The sequence below is a fragment of the Cucurbita maxima genome, unplaced genomic scaffold (genome assembly GCF_002738345.1).
Source record: "Cucurbita maxima cultivar Rimu unplaced genomic scaffold, Cmax_1.0 Cma_Scf00011, whole genome shotgun sequence".
NCBI classification, from domain to species: Eukaryota; Viridiplantae; Streptophyta; class Magnoliopsida; order Cucurbitales; family Cucurbitaceae; genus Cucurbita; species Cucurbita maxima.
Window position 1 is genome coordinate 4,698,572 of NW_019272027.1, and position 17,762 is coordinate 4,716,333.

General features: G+C 37.2%; 1 protein-coding gene and 1 long non-coding RNA gene across 3 annotated transcripts in view; one reads left to right on the forward strand and one right to left on the reverse strand.

Annotated features, from left to right (window-relative positions):
- Window positions 1-5,867, forward strand: part of LOC111486554 — a 17,880-nt gene extending 12,013 nt beyond the window's left edge. The window contains exons 2-3 of the long non-coding RNA XR_002718905.1: window positions 2,775-2,778; window positions 5,761-5,867. This is a non-coding gene — a long non-coding RNA (uncharacterized LOC111486554). The remainder of the gene's footprint in view (window positions 1-2,774; window positions 2,779-5,760) is intronic.
- Window positions 5,868-11,172: 5,305 nt separating this feature from the next.
- Window positions 11,173-17,306, reverse strand: LOC111486410 (kinesin-like protein KIN-14I). 2 transcript variants are annotated; one of them, XM_023133533.1, is made up of 19 exons: window positions 16,818-17,306; window positions 16,415-16,581; window positions 16,201-16,344; window positions 15,871-16,113; window positions 15,708-15,779; window positions 15,557-15,625; window positions 14,714-14,791; window positions 14,328-14,633; window positions 14,179-14,260; window positions 14,007-14,102; window positions 13,738-13,914; window positions 13,559-13,665; window positions 13,288-13,466; window positions 13,041-13,202; window positions 12,707-12,960; window positions 12,443-12,603; window positions 12,175-12,363; window positions 11,648-12,099; window positions 11,173-11,553 (listed from the first exon to the last, which is right to left on the reverse strand). In XM_023133533.1, the coding sequence occupies exons 1-19, from the start codon at window positions 16,933-16,935 to the stop codon at window positions 11,412-11,414; spliced, it is 3,198 nt and encodes a 1,065-aa protein (XP_022989301.1). In that variant the 5' UTR covers window positions 16,936-17,306; the 3' UTR covers window positions 11,173-11,411. The 2 variants fall into 2 exon arrangements, with proteins under 2 accessions (XP_022989301.1, XP_022989300.1); XM_023133532.1 differs by having other exon boundaries at window positions 14,328-14,639.
- Between the last annotated feature and the right edge of the window lie 456 nt (window positions 17,307-17,762).

Below are 17,762 nucleotides of genomic sequence, written 5' to 3' on the forward strand. Positions count from 1 at the left end.
TTTTTTTTTTTTTTTTTTTTTTTTTTTTTTTTTTTTTTGCACGAATTATTGTGAAGTTTGAGAACAAGTGGTTGATGCATTTTAGGTAAGAGCTGTGAGAGGTTAGTGTAGAGATGAGAAATCAGTTTGTTTATTTATTTATTTATTTTTACGGTTGTAATCTTGACCCGCTCCAGCTCCCTTTCCCATGTGTAGCACTATGTCAAGCTAGTTCCCATTGCGGATCGGCTCACAGTCAGCTCGGTTCATAGTCGACCCCTTTGCACTCGTCTTGACAGCTCAACGGCTCTAAAATGGCTTATTCGGGGCGGGTTGGACTTCTTAGACTTATTTCCTAAATTTTTTACCTTTCTAGAACTGTTTTTTGCCTGAGGCATTTAAGGTTAGTTAATGGAATTAGAATTTGACGAACAAAATAGATTCGACAAGGCCAGTTAGGTAAGTAACTCTATTGTTGACTTGGTTGGACGAATTGTATTATGTATGATGACATGTGCCTAGTGACCCTTGCAAATCATAATTATAATGAATATGTTATGTCATGCTATGTTGTTTTATGTTATGTCATATTATGCTAAGTCATGTTATGTTTTTCTATATTATGATATGGTACGTTGAACTATGTTATGCTATATTATGTGATGTCATGTTATTCCATGTTGTAAAAATATATTATGATGATGATAATTTATGATGCATAAACCTCCTATGTAAGCTATGCTATGTAGGAGAGATTTGACATGAATTATGCATGCATAATTCAGAGGCTTACTATGTTATAGACAAATGAAAGTTTGATTTACCTTATAAATTTATGCAATGATTTTAAGCTATGAGGATCTCATGGATTTGTATGTCATATGAATCGGGATACTTCCCTGTTATGATCAGTACAAACGTGTACCTTTCAACTTACGATATTTATGTTCGCCATGATGGTATGTGGGAACTTTTCCTCCTGGTGTCTAGTGTCACGATCATGCTTGTCCAAGGCATGCAATTCGTGGTCGCGATTCAAATGTCCCATTCATGCTTGTCTAAGGCCACATGCCGATTCCAAACCTATTTTACTTGCTTTCATGTGAGATAGGCTTTTACTATTCTTATTGTGTCAATACAAGAGTGTACGACTGGTTACCAAAATCATGTCTATGCCCGCCAGGGCTAATTTTTTTTTAAAATATACCATAGGGGGATGTGACTAGTTGTCAATTCTTCCTACTCTAGTGCTCGATTATGACTTCATGAGTCTCTCTTAGTCTAGAAGTACTAGGGTCTAGACCTTCTGACCGCCGCTCACGATCCTAAGGTGCTTAGTCTACTAGAGGTGCCCGACCTAGGTCATCGTCTAACCAACCGAACTCTAACACCCTAGCTCTATGTAGATAAACACATTCTAAAGGGAGAACACACATTCAAACCCCTGGAGGTGACACATATTGTATCATACATACATACAAACAAACAAGTTCAACGGGGAGATAATATCCCTCAATCACCCAGAGCATAGATCACAGTAACCCATTCTCCTTTCTAACATAGTGAAAAGTATATAAAACATCATTCATCACAAATCTAATCATACAAACATTTTTGGTGATTTCTTACATCATGCATAACGTACTCATCCATATTGTCCAACTCGTATTTTAGTCATGCATATTCTCTTTCTAACTAAGCATAATACATAACACAACGTGTTTCTCGAAAATCTCAATATATGGGCATAATGGTAATTTTACCATAACATACATATAATTCATACTCATCCAAAAAATGCCCTTCTAAAGTCTTTGAAATGCATTGTCTAACCACTTAAAGTAAGGAATGCTTGCATGCTAGCACTTCCTAATTCTCCCTTGTTGCCTAAAGTCTATGGTGGATACTTACATGGATGACATGTGCCTTCCGAGCTAGTTTTTCTGCGTGTTGGGAGTTCCAAACTTCTTAAAATTTCACTTGTAGGTCTTGAATCAAGCTAAATTAGGGACAATATCGAAACGAGGATAAAAAAAAATCAAACAAAGGTTGAACGATCAAAAAATTACCTTGCACATGCCACTCATGCGTCCACACGCGCGAAGAGAAGCTTCTACGCACGGCCCCACACGCGATTGTCACTCACCTGTGAGGAATTCAGCCTCAAAACCGCCACATGTCGTCAAGTGAATGGTCGCCTCAGCAAGAACGTGCGTGATCGAATCCCATAGCACGCGAATACGTTATATTTTCCCTCTACTGATACGTGTATTGAGCAGTTTGGTTTGGGTCGTTCGGTGCAGGCGTGGTTCACGGTTAGGCAACAAATCAAGTATAGATTACTACTGGTTGCATGATGCATAGTGCATCTCCTTAGTGCAACAGATTACATGTCTCTTCTTGTGACGTGTCCCTGTGCAGTGTTGACGCATCTCCTTGGTCCCATCCTCTACGACAATGTACACTATCTTTTGACTTCTGCCATCAAGCTTTTTGATATATGGCTTTGCAATGTGAACATGTGTTGTATAACAATAGACTCTTAGATACTCGAAGTGAGGTGTCTTAACGAACCATGCTTCATAGGGGGTGTGAGTGTCTAGTGTCATAATCGTACTTTTCTTGGCAGTGGACTTTGCGATAGTGTGACACTCACTTCTCAGGAGCAAGTGAGTTAAGATAATTTGTATTCGCGTCGCCTATGACCAAGCAACTGTGCTCAAACCTCTAGCCCCGATTTGAGAAGAAGGTTTTAGAAAACGGTGGCAGAGAGATTTTGAAAGAGAGTTTAAAAGCAAGGTTGAGTGAGAGATTGAAAACGGTGTTATATAGCATGCAAGCAAAGACAACAACAACGACTTAAACAATATATAACTTTTCAGGTAGGAAGAATTTGACAACTAGTTGCATCCCCCTATAATACATTTTGAGGCGATTCAGGTCTGGCAGGGATAGACGTGATTTCACTTAATGGTCATACAAAATTAGAGGGAGGAGTTGACAACTAGTCACACCCCCTATAGTGCATTTTGGGGTGATTCAAGTCTAGCAGGCCTAGACATGATTTCGTCGAACCATCATACAAACTGAAAATATAATAGTAAAACAATACAACATAGAATAACATAAAGGGTTCGACGTGACATGGGCATGCGGCCACGAACAACATGCCCTAGGCAAGCATGACCGTGACATCTTCCCCACCAGTGGTTTGTGAAGATCTTTCTGGTACATATAATCTTCAATCTGCATCTTCCAGAAATTGAAATTGGATCCATTAAACTTCTCAATTCCAATCTATGAAATTTCATCCTTACATATCAGGGTGAATTTCGCCTAACTCTCATACTAGTTGTTAGGATCGCACAACATGCACACACTCGATCAAGATGTACACAAAGAACAATTGACGGAAAATGCAAAAAGGAATATTGGGTAAAGAATTTATGAATGACTTCAAGTATGTATGCTAAGAGAAAGAATACATGAAGAAATTACATTTTGAAAATACTGACGTATATATATGGTTTCAGTTTACTAAATATACCTTTAATTGATTTAACCACCTACGAAATATAATCTACATAATATATTTCTACCACATCTTTAGAAATATCTATCATATATATCTCTTCCCGATCTTCATTTTAATATAAATAGTCATCAGGCTCCATATCCTAACACTTTCATTAGGTGAAAATGGGTGAATTTCATCTCATGATATTACGTTCCTAACTCCTTATTTGGTCAAGTCCCCAAAATGTTAGGCATATTGAATTGGCTGAAAGAGTCATTCTCACCCATGCAAATTAAATGACAAGTCCTCACAAGCAGGAGTTCGTACTCACTCAAGATTAAAATTGAGTCGCATATGATCATCATGTAAATATTAATCTTCTTAATTAACGAATTTATAAAGAGTCATTAAATATTTCTTGGTCTAGTCTTTATATAAACTCATTATATAGGATACACTTACTTACATGTCTCTACATGAACGATTTGGATCAAATTATTTGCAACGATCACAGAGTGGGTCGTATCAATAATGTTACCAAGATAAAACACTCAATCTTATCTATATACTATAAACTTTTTAGATTATTACTTGAATACCATCCTCTTGTATGTCAACCACGTACCGTTCAAGATTACATTAATAACCTTGAATTTTCATACCATGGATAACAATTAAATTACAAATAAAATAATAAAAATTATGGTTAAAAAATAATCAATTAATTAGGAGACTTTATGACATAAATCCCAACACAATTACCATTCACATTCCATGAAAGGTAAATCATAACATAACAAAACAATATCATTTATTGTCTTTCGTAAGGCACACATGACGGCAACGAAGCATCAACGGTGGAACCATGGAACATGTTAAGCCTACCTCGTAGGATAGTCTACAGAATCTATAACCTGCCTCTAATACTCACTGTAACGACCTTATTTTCCTAATGAAATAGAGTCGCTACCATATGCATGACATGAACTTTTTATGCATAAACATTCATTTTAAATAGTTCATAAATGATGCCATGAAATTACATGTTTAGTTTAAATTGAGAAATAGAAATAACAACATTGTCAAAATAAAACCTTCACATAATCTTTGAGTACGAAAATGAAAAACCACCTATACAACTGCTAATTGAAAACATTGAATACTTCTGTCCTATCTTAACTTTCATGTCCATTCCAACATTCACCGTCATCCGTGCAGAAGCGCTCTACTTTTACTTGAAATGTAAGAGTAACACATGACTTGAGTATTTTAAGAAATAGTCAATAACCCCTTTGTTGCATTTTGGTAATGCAAACACACACATACATGACCAGACCGATCCTTTAAAACAACAAAGCATGACTTTGAGCTCTTTTTAGCTTTGGATAGGGTTAGATGTGTGGTTGTAAAGATAAAAAAAAAAAGGTCGCCGGAAAAGGGGGCGAGAATTTCGACGACTCACCGGAATTCTCACACACTCACCCTACACGTTTCTCCCGATGCCAAGAATACGCCAAAGACCTTTAGCCGCACCTCACAGAATCCACCAGTAAAGAAAAATAACAAGAGGTAAAACGAGGTAGAAGAAGAAAAGACTGTTGAGTTACCTCACTACGAGCATGACACAAAAAATCACCCCATCGAGACTCATAGCGTCATATAGTGTAGATAACGCCATGGAAGAGAGGACTAACAAGTCAGGGAACACCATGATGCACCCGAGTGATTACTACCGAATGGTGTCGTAGCTTTGCCGACCAAGAGGATGAATTGATTTCTAGTGCAACTCTATGTGAGCAGGCTTGTAAAAGAATGAATGGGGAAGATGGTAACGAGATTGTTGGGAGACTAATTGATAACGGAGACGACGATGAAAGAGAAAGCAAACAAAGGGTTAGCATGATGTTATTCCATATCAAGATGATGTGCATGTACATTGGGATACTTCCCCATTTATGATGATGAGTATGGATGTGTATGCTGTGATTATGATGCATTATGACGATGATTTATTTTTCTAATGACGCAATCCTAGTTGAAGCTAATAATCATGAATGTATGAAGAATGATAATGAGCGTATGAAGACCAACACCAACATATTGCTTAGTGTAACGATATCACAATTCGAGACCATGACAAATGTATAGAGTAGTTGTACTTGTTTTCTTAGACTTAGGTTTAGAATAGAGTCTTTTAATTTAACGTTATTTATTTTATTTAATTTTTCGTTGTGTCATTTAAAATATTTTTTAGAACACATAAGTGTTAGGATCGCTCAACAACGCACACAGTCGATCAAGATGAACACAAAGAACATGAGAGAGAAAATTCAAGGAGAATATATTGGCTAAAGATTTTACTGATGACTTCAGGTATATACGAGAGAATACAAAGAAGAGAAGAAAGAAAAGTACATCATCTTGTAATCACTTAGGGTATATATATGGTTTCAATTTACTAAATATAGCTTTCAAAGATTTAAACCAGATATAATCTACCAAATATATCTCTATCAAATCTTTACCAAATATCTAATATACATATATATGTCTATCTACTAACTATCTTCCAAATATATCTGTATCAGATCTATGCATCAGGCTCCATATCCCAACAATCTCCCACTTGAGACTGATTCAATCAACCTCAACAATCTCACAATTGGAGATTGATCTGGTCAATCAATAATTTCATTCTCAATCTGTACCATACCACTTGAGCCTTTGCACAACCTCAATGTTCCAACATCAACACAAAATGTTTGCTAGATTCCTAGCACCCTCTATCTTATCCAAACACATCACCATCTTCCACTAACATCCGAGTGAAATTGTATCGCCTTCTGTGTTTTGTCTTTGAATGATAAACCGGGTTCCTCACTAATTGCATGACACTCTATCTATCTAAAGAATCTTTTCGCGTTGCTTCATGTCTAATTCTTCTAGATAGTTTGTCATCCATATCATCTTCTTTCCAGTTTCAGCTATTGCCACGTTGTAGGGCCTCATCAAGGGGCTCTCATTCCCCTTCAATCAGTCAGCATCTGGTAGTGTAAAGAAGGTACATATCTATCTGGTACTCTGATAGCTCTGGATGAACTTTTCAACACCGGCTCAGGTGTTAACAATAGTCTCAAAAGTTTTTTGAGTATCTGCAACAACATCACCCTAGGAATTTTTCTGCAACTCAACCTCAACTTCCACTCGCTTCACCTCTGGTTCCTCAGCAACAGTCTCAAAAGTTTCTTGAGTATCTGCTACAACATCACTAGGTGAATCTTTCAGCAACTCAACCTCAACTCTCACTTGCTTCGTTGTCCCGAAACCTTTCTTCAATTCTCTGGCAATCTTTTTGAAGCTAACTCGTTTCTGTTTGCTCATAACGCAGTTCTCACAAGGACTCATATCAATAGATTTTAGACCTTCCAAAACTCCTTATGCAGCCAACATCTTCATTCCTTTGATGCTTATATGTCCAAGCCTATTATGCCATAGACTTGAATTTGAAGCACTCTCAGCAACAACAACTATGTTCATACACCCTACAGTGGTGTATAAGGTTCCAAATTTTGTGTTGCGTGCTACCACCATAGCACCCTTCAAAATCTTCCACGAACTCTTCTCAAACTCTATTGCATAATCTGTGTTATCCAACTGACCAATAGAGATCAGGTTCTTGTTGAGACAGAAATATATCTGACATCCTTCAATGTCCACTGATTTTTTACCATAATTTTTATACAAACATCCCATTTTCCTTCAATCTTCAAGTCTTTGTTGTCGACAAGATACACCTACTCGAAATTTCCAGACTTGAAATTTCGAAACAACTCTTTATTTGGAGATGAATGAAAAGATGCACCTGAGTCCAAAATTCAGGATTCAATCGGACTATCCACGCTGAGGATTAGAGCACCCCTAATGTCTTCTTCTGAATTTATAGAATCATCGTCATTCTCTGAATTGTGATTCTGCTTCCTCTTTGTACAATCTGCTCGAGAGTGACATTTTTCTCCACAACTCCAACACTTTATGTTTGGTTTGTGGAGATTTTCCTCGGTTCCTTGATGTTGATCGCCCATTGTTTGGGCCCTTTGATTTACTTCTTTCCCTTCGATCAACACTGAGAGCATTGCTTGATGAATTTTCGATTTTCTGTTTGCTAATACTTTTGTCAAGAACTACATCTCGAATTTTATCGAACTTCAGTTTATCAGATCCTCGTGAATTGTTGATTATGGCAACAATAGTATCCCATGACTCGAGTAAAGATGACATCAAAATCAATGCTTTAATTTCATCATCGAAATTAATTTCCACCGAACTCATTTGACTTACAATCATGTTGAATTCATTTATATGACCAGAAACAAATTCACCTTCAGACATTTGTAGATTGAACAGCCTTCGCATCAAATACACCTTGTTCATAGCCAACAATTTCTCGTACATATTCGAAAGCACCTTCAACAGACCGACGTTGTCTTCTCTTTGATAATATTGAACGCCACGTTTTTTCACAGCGACAATCGGATCAACCCTAAAGCTTGACAATCCTTAAGCTTCCACTGCTCTTTGGTCATGGTCTCCGACTTCACCCCAATAGGGGTTCGTGAAGATCTTTCTAGTACAAATAATCTTCAATCTACATATTCAAAAAACTGAAATCGGATCCATCAAACTTTTCAATTCCAATCTTTGAAATTTTCATCTTCACATATCATGGTGAATTTCGCCTCGCTCTGATACCAGTTGTTAGGATCGCTCAACATCGCACACACTCGATCAAGATGAACACAAAGAACGAGAGAGAAAATTCAAGGAGGAATATTGACTAAAGGTTTTATTGCTGACAGTATGTAATAAGAGAGAATATAGAGAAGGAAGAAAAAATAAATTTTGTAAGTCATGACTAATGGGGTATATATATGGTTTCAATTTACTAAATATAGTTTTCAAAGATTTAAACTATAATCTACCAAATATATCTCTATCAAATCTTTATCAAATATCCAAGATATCTTCCAAATATATCTCTACCAAATCTAAGCATCATGCTCCATATCCCAATAATAAGTCTATGTCAATGTTTTAAGATGAAGTTCATGTTTTACGACGAAGTTTAAATGTTTAATTCCGCATGAGTATAAATGATAATGACGGTAGCGACTCTAGGTAAATAGAAGTTTAGGGTCGTTACATTGATACTTCTCCACACACGACTCATACACGTGCACATGAACCCACCAGACGAGTTCGAATACACGTCACTGGATGCCACGAAAGGGAAATGCTTGCGTAATATCATTCTCATTTGTGTTTCAAAGTTTCATTTTTAGTCATCTATGCATCGCTGGATGCCACCAAAGGGAAAGGCTTGCATAATATCATTCTCATTTGTGTTGCGAAGTTTCATTTTTAGCCATTATGTTTGCAACTTCCTAAAAAAATGTTGCATTCCACAAGGTGTATTACTCCATATTTTTCTATGTTAGTACTCCATTTTTTTTTTTTTTTTTTGGTCTAAGGGAAGAAAATGTACCTTTTCTAATCTCATATTTCATTTTTTGATTTGATGGGAGAAGCCAATGTCAAAATTTAATGGTCAAAAGGAATTTTTTTAAAACGTACTCAAATTTAATATAAACCAAACTTAGGATTCGAAAACAATTTATAACAAAAATATTAGTATATTTTCATGCTTATCATTTAGATCAAAATTTAAAATTTAGATTCATCCGCGGATAGTTTTGACATTTTCTTATGACATAATTACATTACCTACTTTATCGATAAAGAATGTCTAAGAGTGTCTAAGTGTAAGGATTGGATTAAAAAAAAAAAAAAAAAAAACCAGTCGCTGGAATTTCTGTTACCCGAGCGGAATCTGCTCCACGACCCTCACTTCACGCCAAACCATCACCAGCAACCCCTCCTTCAGCCAACATTCAGACACCTCGAAAACTTGAAAAGGAGAACAAAATAACAAAATATCGAGAGAGAGAAAACACTAAAGGTTTTCGGCGAGCGAAACCCACAGATCTGGCGACCTCGAACCTCAGTCCTGACGCCTAAATCAACCAACCCACACCGCAAAAGTGACCACCGACCTTAATATATCCACCCACAGTGAGTCACGCCACGTCGTTGTCGTCATCGCCGTCAGAGAAGGAATCCAGAAATCAGATTTTTGAGAATCCTCGATCTACCTCCAGGGACGTCCAACAACCACGAAACTTCGTGGGAGAGAGGAGGAGATGCCAACAGAGGAATAGGAGAGAGAAAATGCAGCCGAAAAATCATAGTGAGTCGGGTAAGGAAGAAAGAATCCGTCCGATTCGGGTCGGACTTGCAACAAAAACAGCCCCTTGGCTTCGTGGCATGGTTCGGCTTCCGGCGGCTCCTCGGCTGATTTCAGCTCGATTTTCTAATTTTGTCCAGGTTTTCCGATCCTCCCGTACCCGTTTTTTGCCCTCATTAAGGTAATTGAGGTGGTTTTAGAGCTATATTTTACATTAGTTGGACTAATATCAATTGTAAAATACTAATAAAAGGTGACGAACGGTATGATAGGAAACGTACCCCGACAACATTTGGAGCAGTTCTCGAGGAACGAGAGCTTATGTTAATTATTAGGGAGAATTTTGGCTAAGGCTCGGTGTGATGTAGGCTTGATTATGATGACATACGATGACGTATGCGTTATTTATGATTTATGATGTATGAGTTGAATTGTATGATGTCGTGCGCTAGTTATATGATGATGTATGAGGTATGATGTATGAGTTATGATGCATGATAACGTACGTGAGTTACATTATGATGTATGACCTACTTAACATGCTTGATGCATTTAATGACAATATGATGATTATGATATTTTGCATGACGTTTACCTTAATATGATGAAATTTTCCATATTAAGCATGTTGTATGATGATGAATGCCATATTGCATCATGTCGATAGATCAACCTAGGAACACAGCCCTATGAGCATGAAAATGATATTAATATAAATATCTAACGAGCATGTGTTACTAAACATAATAGAGAGTTGAGACTAGGGTTGTGCTATAATAGATGTTAAGATGAGAATGAGAGAAACCTAATACATGTTGTGTGTACATAAACATAGGGATACTTCCCTTGAGAGGATGAGTGCAGACGCGCATAGATTGATGATGAGGGTGATCATGGGGAGCATGACACTAGGTGTTCCATTGACCTCCAGACATCGTTACCGACAGCTAGCTTGACCAAAGAGGGTCAAGGGGGTGTGCGAGTCGCCTGGGGACTCACACTCGCACGTGTGGATCGTGTAGAAGTACTACACATACATAGTAGCCCCTTGTATGAGATGAGATAGAGATAGGTCCCTAGAGAATATTTGCATGTGATTGTATTTAGCACGCCCCTGAGTATTCCGAAGAATACTCAGGTTGTGTGCCACACCATTTTTCAAGTAAACAAGTAAACGCAAGACGCCCATATATGGATGAAAGTAGCATCACGAGCAGAGATTGTGCACATGCAAAGGGTAAACTCATATAAATTCGAACATCTAACTTATTAGTGAAAGGTGTATATACTCATTCTCTCCTTGAGGCCAAGGCTCAAATTCTCGCACTCCCACATTTACGAAAATTTGACTTAAGTCAAAGTATTAGTGCCTTTTAAATAGAATGGACCAATACATAAACAAATTAGAGGACCCCATTTCACCATGCATTTGAAGATTCAATACAGAAACTCAAGGCAACTTGAACTATTGCAAACTCAAAACAGAAACTCTCTCTCTCTCTTTCTCTCTCTCTCTCTATATGTATGTATGTATACACAACAATAAATAGATATAAAAAGGGAAAACAAAAATGAGGAAGAATCAATGGATGAACACACACACACGCTCCATCATCATTTAGTATAGCCATAGCCACCCTTCTTCTTCCCATCAAATGGAACTGCCTGTTTCCCCACCACCTTGGCACCCATCGGTTGGGAAGCTCCCGTCTGCGATTTCCTTGATGATGGAGGAATTAATGATGGAATGGAGCTCCTACATTCATACATACATACATACACACACATTCAAATATATATCAATCTCAAACTCATTTCCTAATCTTTATAATTAGTTTAAAAAAAAGTACCTAACTTCTGGCTTGCTGGCTTGCTGCTTAGGATTATTAGCTGTTTTCTTTGGCTTTGATCCCAAACCTGGAATGCTTGAAGCTTTTGGAAGTGGAAGGCTGGACTGCCAAAGTACTTCTGGCTCTGATGTCTCGCTATTTGCAGCGTCATGGTCATCAGAATCATCAGTGCTGCCCACCTCATACTGGTTCCTCTGCGCATCAGAATTGTTGAACAGGTTTTCAGGGTACAACGCCTTTGGAGGAGGATCTACAAGAAAATTCGGTTCAAATGTCACAGAAAATTCGTTTCCTGCAAGGGTTTCATCCCAATTGCTTGAAACAGATTCTTTCTTGTCATGCTTCGGATTAACAAGTGCTGCGCTCAAGGGTGGCCATGGAGATGATCTTAACATGTCTCGGGGATCTAAGCTTCTTCTTTTCAGCTTTGAGTTATTCAATTTGTTTTGAGCCTGTTGTAGTAACCAAATAACCAAATACAAATCAAGATTTTCACTAATATATCCAATCATACTGATTTTCAATACCTCTGCTCCATTACGAACATCTTCCATTGAGTTGGTTCTATTAACGGACATCTCCACAACACTTTTCCAGCTAGGAAGTGAAGGGGATGACAGGAAAGTTTTCATCCTATTTTTTTCAGGAGAGCTTGATCGAGAATATTGCTCAATTTCACTCTCCTTCTTCGATAAGGCCGCTTTTAGGTTAGCTATCTGGGGAATCACAAATAAAACAAGACACAATAATAAGAAGCATATAAAGGGTGTTTCATTCAAATAAAAAGTAGAAGACCTGTTCCTTGAGCTCTTTCGACTCGGCGTCTTTGTTAACCCGAGCAGCACCGAGCTCAACAGTTGAAACCCTTTCAGCAAACTTTAAAGTACTCAATGTTTCTCCAAGAGCTTCAGGCTCTGGACTTATATGAACAAACATGAGTGTCTTTGCTTGACCCCCTGAGAAGTTATGGTTAGCCAAACATGAGTGTCCAGTCCAAGTTATGGAAGTATTATTATTATATAGGGAGAGGAGACACACTCAACAGAGGAAATAACATACCAAGTGAATCTTGGAGCAACTGGGTGAGTTTACTGTTCCTATAGGGAACATGTGCATTCTTTTGAGCAAGAGAGGAAATAACATCTCCCAAGGCAGAAAGAGATTTGTTGATATGTTGTGCCTCTTTCAATCTATCTCCTATTACCTCGGACTTGTCAACCCTTTCACTTCCTGCCAAGTCAACAAGATGCATACACCCACGAAGAATTGCCCCAGATGTCAAATCTCTTCCTTGAACATGAACAGTTAAGCAGCTGCAATTGTTGCATTAATAATTCATGCACATTAGGAAACTCTTACAACATATAAATCTTCATACATTACGAAAATGTACCTATGAGATCGACTGCTTCGATCGTTCATGGCAGTAGAGCACACTGCACGATTATTTTGGCCAATATTCATCAAATTTAGGACATCTGATGTCGATGATACGGGTATAAGGGATGCCTCTGGTACGTTAATTCCATTTTGAGAACTGTTTCGAACTTCCAATGTAATTAACAGTTAAGGACATGCATTATTATAGCAACAGCTTCACCATATGAAACAAAATAAAGCAAATGCATTGAGAAGGATATCTTCTGTTAGTGGAATCCGTCGCAAGGAGATCCCTTATTTGGTCGTTGTAAATCTCAAGCATCTGAACAGATATGTCATAGCAAATGGTATGTTTCCTTTCTTGTGAAAGAACAAATAAATCACTCAATGCCCTGTAGTTTACACCTAAAGTCTCCTCAGTGAGTTCTGTTGGTCCTGACTGAATTTTTTCCAATGAGATAATGAGTTCTTTTTTCTTCACAAAGACATGAAAATAAGCACATAATTTAATATTGGTGCGCTTTCTCTTACCATGGTGTACGTTTTTCCTGATCCAGTTTGTCCGTAAGCAAATATGCAGACGTTATAACCATCTAGGACTGATCGAATCAAAGATTGAGTATCTGAAAAAACTTCACCTGCATGAAAGAAAGTTAATTATGCTGAAAAGTTATATGATAAGACCATGAAAGAAAGAAAGAAAGTTGAACCTTGGGTGGCAGAAGGCCCAAATACTTTGTTGAAACTGAATGATTTCCTTCCCTCTTTGCTGTATTTCGACGGTGACACAATGCTCATACTCCCATCATCAATACGATCAACGGTAGAGGGTCGATTCGAGTGCCCACCGAGGAATGGTCGAACTCTACAATATACTCTGATATTTCCTGATAGATTGTAATGCATGAACATCATTGTTATATTAAGGAGGTTAAGAATACAAAACTAAAAAAACTTGACGCATTGCAAATGATACTACCTTTGAGGTCTTGGACTTGGTTATATAGTTTTCGATTTTCTTCGAGAACTCTTCGGTATTCTGAAGCAGCATACGCCACAGTATGCATGCGCTTACCTAATTTAAATGAATTCATAACTTGAGAATACAATTGAAAGGTTACAAGGTAGAAGAATAGTAAAAGAATTTATACCAAGATTATTGAATTCCTCTTGGTACTTCATTTGCAAAATCTGCATTCCTGCTTTGGTTTCATCAAGCGTACACTTCAACATCTACAGAAGAAAACTAAGTTCAAAATCATATATTCCAGAACAGTAATTAACTAACATCAACAGCTACCTGTATGTTCTTCTGTTGCTGTTCTAGCAGCATCTGTCTTCTCAAAAGCTGGTGTTCTAATTCCTCATTGCGTTGATCAAAACAATCACAGTCCTCTTTAGAAAAACTTTCTTCAGGAAAACACTCTTTTGGACTATTTATATCTTCACAACAACTTGTTGCTTCGTGACACTCTTTTGGACTATTTATTTCTTCACAACAACTTGTTGCTTCATGACACTCTTTTGGACTATTTATTTCTTCACAACAACTTGTTGCTTCTGGACTACTAATTTCTTCAGGAGCACCACTCGTTTCCTCTTCCATCTTAATCTCTCAAAAACAGAAACTATATTAACAAGAAATTGTTTATAAATTTTCATAAGATATATAAATTCACAGCTTACTGTTTCATCAGCAGAAGTGGTATGTGGAGGAGATTTATTAGTTACGGATTCTGCCACATCTTCAGGACTTGCCTTCATCTGGGCAAAATGAAATGCCATAAGCACAGAATAAATATGAAGATGTAGTGATTGTATTAGGCCTCAAGGGAGGCTCTATAGTGTACTTTGTTCAAGGGGAGGATTGTTGAGGATTGTTGGGAGAGAGTCCCACAATGGCTAATTTAGGGAATGATCATGAGTTTATAAGTAAGGAATGCATCTCTATTGGTATGAGGCTTTTTGGGGAAGCCCAAAACAAAGCCACGAAAGCTTATGCTCAAAGTAGACAATATCATACCACTGTGGAGACTTGTGATTCTTAACATGGTATCAGAGTCATGCTCTTAATTTAGCCGTGTCAATAGAATCCTCAAGTGTCGAACGAAGAAATTACTAGTCTCAAAGATGTAGTCAAAAGTGACTCATGTGTCGAACAAAGAGTGTACTTCGTTCGAGGGCTCTAAAGAAAGGAGTCGAGCCTTGATTAAGGGGGGAGGCTGTTCGAGGGCTACATAGACCTCAGGAGAGGCTTTATAGTGTACTTTGTTCGAAGGGAGGATTGTTGAGGATTGTTGGGAGGGAGTCCCACATTGTCTAATGTAGGGAATGATCATGGGTTTATAAGTAAGGAATACATCTCCATTGGTGTGAGAGCTTTGCTTAAAGTGGACAATATCATACCATTGCGGAGAGTCGTAATTCCTAACCAGTACAGCTCAACTAGTTGAGGTGAAGGGAAAATGATGTATTTTAAATTAAATATAGATTGCTACTACAAAACAGTGCGGGAAACAGAGAGTATACCATATTGTTATGAGCGAGTAATCGTTGCTCAAACTCCTCCATGACTTTACCAAACATACATTCCACAATCTATAAATTCCATAAGAAAAAAAAGAAGAGAAAACTCAGCTCACCATCTTCATAGTTCTAAGAATTAAAAGCTAACACTTACACTTGGGATTTCGTCAATCTGTTTATTAGAAAGAAGTTGGCAAAGTAGCATATGTAAAGGACGAGAGGATTCCTGCACTCCAAATTGTTTATTAAACGGATTGTAGCAGAAAACAACAACATAATAAAAAGTAAACAAAAAGAAGGATGAAAAGCTCACTAACTGCTTCATTGCTAGGATCATCACTTGAAGAGGATTCAAGAGAAAAACTATCAGCAGGTGATGAGGTTTTTGTTAAAGAAGTGGTAGATGGTTCTGAATTATTTTTTGTCACCACATTTTTCCTGGATGTTGGTGATTTAGCTGTTCCAACATATTTCCACACCCCAGTTCCGCCTGCTTGTTTCCAGGTGCTATACGATTTGAGTGCCAGAACAGAGTTCACAACCCTCGTAGATTTCCCTCCCTGACATACCCATCCCCATACAAGAAATACATGAATATGGTTCATCAAGTTACCATAAAAAAGGACCAAGAACTCTACCAAACTTACATGTTCTAGATCAGAGGCTTCAAAAGTTGGCAACCCCATTTCTTGTATGGCTGCAAGAAAATTTCTCACGTTTTCGAAGTGTTGATAGGCAGATAAGGGTGCCCCATCAGGGATGATTACAGAATCACATCGGCCTTCAACAACCTACTCAAGAACAGGAATTGAAACCAAAAACTAAGATGGAGAAATAGATGAAGTATATATATATATATACCTTTGGTACTGCCCCACGTTGGACCTTATTGAGAACATTGCAAAGAATAATTCCGCTTCTTAATCCAAGCCTAAATTCCTCTTCAGAAGGACATGCTGGTAAGTCTTTTCCACCAACAACTCCAACAGTTTTCCTTAGCCACCCAGCCGCTTCATACCTTCTCAAGGCTTCAAAGTAATATGATGAACACTCAGTTTCGTTTTCAAATGAAAAGTGATGCGAGAAACAGGAAATGGGTATCAGGCAAGTACTTCGGTTAGGTTTTTCAAAATCCAGAAACAAAAAACAGGAAATCAAATCATTCCAACACCAGAGATATACATATCATATGGAAAAGAAAAAGAAAACAATGAATCGATTGTGAAAATGCAAATCCCAGAAAAGAAGAAAACCAAGAACATACAGTCTTCTTCAGTTTTCTTCGAAGCCAAATCGATGTTACGAGTACGAACTCCATGCTGTTGAAGAACTTCCTCAATCACAGAAGCAACAGAAAACGGAAAAACTTGCTCTGTCGCCATTACTAACCCGTAAAGAATCCACAGAAACAAAAACACAAAATCAAATCAAATCAAATCCTAAGCTACTCCTAACGATCCAAAATTTCCAGAACCAAAATGGGCGTGGGATAGAAATGGTATTGAAAAAAAGGGTCGAAATAGAGATTAGGAGAAGGGGATGGTTGATTCTGGGTGAAGGATCATTGAAAAAATTGAAGAAAATAGAAAGAGGGAGATTATTGCTTTCTTTTTTCCCCTTTTTTGTGGTGGGTCGAGTGGTTTTTCTTCTCTGCAAGGATCTTCCAACTTTCAGTTTTATGTGTTCGTCAAATTTTGTTGGAGAAAATGGGAGCGAAACAAGTTCCGAGCCTTCCGCGAACAAGATGGCTTAACGGTTTGTGTTCAACGGGTGAGAATATTTAAAACTCCCAATTAGTTAATCTTTTTATATTAAAATTAGTTTTTTTTTTTTTTTTTAATTTCCTAAAGTTACCATTTTGCCCCTATAATTATTGTCTTCTTTTAATTTCTTCTCTACAAATTTTAAATTTTAAATTTTGTTTTATTGTGTTTTTTATATATATATTGATTTTTTTCTTCTTATTAACGTGGAAAAGACGATAAATAAGTACCCAAAAAATATCTTGAGAAACTCTAATATTACTATTCCTGCTATTTTTTGGTCATGCTCGAAAATAAATATACATATATTTTTTTATTTCATTTTCGAATTTTAATATTAACACGACTTTAAAAAAAAAAATTAATTACAGATAAAATTAAAACTTATAATATAAATTTTGAAAAAAAAAATTAAAATTATTGAGAAACTTGTAATATAATTAATT

Bases quoted from the DNA above. Each gene is read 5' to 3' on its own strand.
- LOC111486410 (XM_023133532.1), bottom strand. From the start codon at position 16,935: ATGGCGACAGAGCAAGTTTTTCCGTTTTCTGTTGCTTCTGTGATTGAG. The intron at 13,467-13,558 runs GTAAGAGAAAGC...GAAAAAATTCAG, and splicing joins CAGGAAAAACGTACACCATG to TCAGGACCAACAGAACTCAC. The intron at 12,604-12,706 runs GTATGTTATTTC...ATAACTTCTCAG, and splicing joins GTTGCTCCAAGATTCACTTG to GGGGTCAAGCAAAGACACTC.